Source organism: Pteropus alecto, unplaced genomic scaffold (genome assembly GCF_000325575.1).
Source record: "Pteropus alecto unplaced genomic scaffold, ASM32557v1 scaffold447, whole genome shotgun sequence".
Lineage (NCBI taxonomy): Eukaryota > Metazoa > Chordata > Mammalia > Chiroptera > Pteropodidae > Pteropus > Pteropus alecto.
This window is the reverse complement of record NW_006440214.1, coordinates 537,646-540,031: the sequence shown is the minus strand read 5'-3', so window position 1 is coordinate 540,031 and position 2,386 is coordinate 537,646. Positions and strand designations below refer to the sequence as shown.

At 65.4% G+C, this 2,386-nt stretch overlaps 1 protein-coding gene across 1 annotated transcript in view; it reads left to right on the top strand.

Moving 5' to 3' along the window:
- Positions 1-2,386, top strand: part of PITRM1 (pitrilysin metallopeptidase 1) — a 34,170-nt gene that overhangs the window by 29,389 nt on the left and 2,395 nt on the right. The window contains exons 21-23 of the mRNA XM_025050525.1: positions 962-1,122; positions 1,699-1,770; positions 2,213-2,378. Of these exons, the coding sequence (XP_024906293.1) occupies positions 962-1,122; positions 1,699-1,770; positions 2,213-2,378 (399 nt within the window). The remainder of the gene's footprint in view (positions 1-961; positions 1,123-1,698; positions 1,771-2,212; positions 2,379-2,386) is intronic.

Sequence of the window (2,386 nt, the reverse complement as noted above, 5' to 3'; positions counted from 1 at the left end):
GTCCCGTCACGTGGGAACCAAGCGTCCCGGGTTCCATCAGCGTGGGGGGAGGCGGGGAGGTCACCTGCCGGCTCAGCCCGCAGCCTGCGAGGTGGGTTCACCGCATGCCCCGTGGCTGCGCCCAGCAGTGAACCGTGGCGCTCTGTGACCAGGCCCACCTGGAGGCACGGGCAGGCAGCTGCGTGGAGTTCAAAGGTGACAGTTGGTGTGTTTCAGCACCCCCCACCCCCGCCACCGTAATGCGGCATATGTGGGGAATCCACACCTCCCGGCCATCCTTGGGGACCACCGGCAGGTGCCCCAGACATATGGTGAAAGGAGGGGCGCCCCGAGGTCGGGCCAGGCAGAGCCGCCCGCGGGCTCCCACCAGCACCCACTGCACATGCGGCGCCTCGGGGTGCAACTAGGGGACCCTCGCTGTCCTCCATGAAGCACTGCTGGGCATGTGGCGCGGCTTCACGGTGCCGCTGTCAGCTCACCTGAAGTGAACTCGGAGTCGGGCAGAGGAGGGGGCCATCCTGTGGTGGCGCTCTGGCCCCGCGCAGGCTGCAGTCACACGGGCCGTGCCGTGTGTGGGCTTTCGGTGGCAGCTCAGCTTCCGATCACTGAGATGGCCGTGTCACATCTCCACGCTGCGGCTGTTCCTCCTGGACAGGGAGTGACGCGTAAGTCTCCCAGCGAGTCAGTCTGGGCGTCATCGGCAGACAGTCTCATTGCATCTTCACCACAGAATTTAACGCAAACGCCACCTGCGTGTGGACGGCCATTGCCAGCTGGCACGCCCGCTGGGCGATGTGACCGGCTCTCTGACACTCGAAGCTCTGTGCCGGGCATCGGCTGTTACTTTCACGTTTTGCTGCCATTTCTCATTAACGTCTTCAAGCATTGCTTTATTCAAAGGCAGCACGTTACGCTTTCTGGCTCTGCGCCTTAGGCAGCTGTGGCGAGTCGCTGAGCCGTTCACGGCTGATGGGTTTGTGCGTGTGCGGCTCTCCGAACAGGTGCGCGGTGAATGCGGCCCCCGGGCAGCTGTCGCAGGTGCAGCAGGTGGTGGGGGACTTCCTGGCAGGCCTGGAGCAGAGGACGACGGAGAGGAAGCCGGCGCACCCGCACGTGGTGGAGGTGAGGGCCGTGGGGTCCTGGGCTGCGCTGTGTGCGGGCGCTGGGGTCCCCACTGCCCGCCAGACCAGTGCAGGAGGGTTCGGTGCAGCCAGGTGCCAGCCCGTGGGCGGCGCTCACACCTGCAGGCCTGCTTTTGGCCTGTGCCCGTTGTCACTGGCGCCCAAAGCCTGCGGTCACCTAATGGGGAAGGACACGGGCCTGGGACGCGCCCCTGTGACAGGACGGCGACTTGGCAGCACCGGGCTCAGTGCTGTCAGCAATGCTGTCCGTGAGCAATGGCTCAGACGTGGCTCTGGGTCGCACCAGCGCGTAGCGGGCGCAGAGCCGTGCTGCTCATGGACAGGCCAACGCTGCCATCTCCTCTGTCACAGCCGTGTGCCTTTGTCCCCATGGACCACCCCCCTGCCTGCAGAGCCACGTCTGTGCTGGGCGACCGCGTGGGAGGGGCAGGCTGCAGGTCTGCGATCGTCTGGAAACCCATGAGCGGAGCCCAGGCCTGAGCACACCCTCGTCCGCGGCGGGCCGTCCCCAGCACTGGCGGTTGTGTCATTGCTCCTGGAAATGCTTCATTTTCAGAAACCTGTGCCTAATGGTCCTGGGGACAGTGCGTGCCTTAGCGGCTCCCACATCATCAGAAAGCTGATCACGGTAAGTTCACACAGTCCCCGTCACTTCAGAGCAAGCCGTCCCCAGCTAGTCCGTGCCTGTGGGTGGCCAGACAGGCGCCAGTACAGCGGAGGTCTGGCTCTCGTGCTGGTGCCATGAGGACTTCGGTCCCTCTGCCTCCACTTAATGTGGCTGAGTTGGTGTTGCCACCTCCACTGGGCAGTCTCCTCCGCTCACGTGGCCGGTTGGGGCATTCGGTGTGGCCCGTCGCAGGCGGCGTCTCTCGTTGCTGGAGGAAAGGGGACAACGAGGTTCCTTGTCGCTCCGTGACTGCCACAGCTGGGGTGGGACGGCGCATCTGCACCGCACGATGCTGACACGCGAAGCCCCGGTGGGGACTGGACACCTGCGTTCAGCGTGTGGAGTGACGTGCTGCTCGGTGTCCTGCTCTCGAGAACGTGACGCACCGCATCTCCCTCCCCAGGACCCCACGTTCAAGCCGTGCCCGGTGAAGACGCACCTCCTGCTCCCGTTCCCCGTGAGCTATGTCGGCGACTGTGTGCGAACCGCCCCGTACACGCACCCAGACCACGCCAGGTACGAGGGCTGTGACAGACCGCGGTGGCTGCCACGGGGCCCAGGAGATGCATGCAGGAGC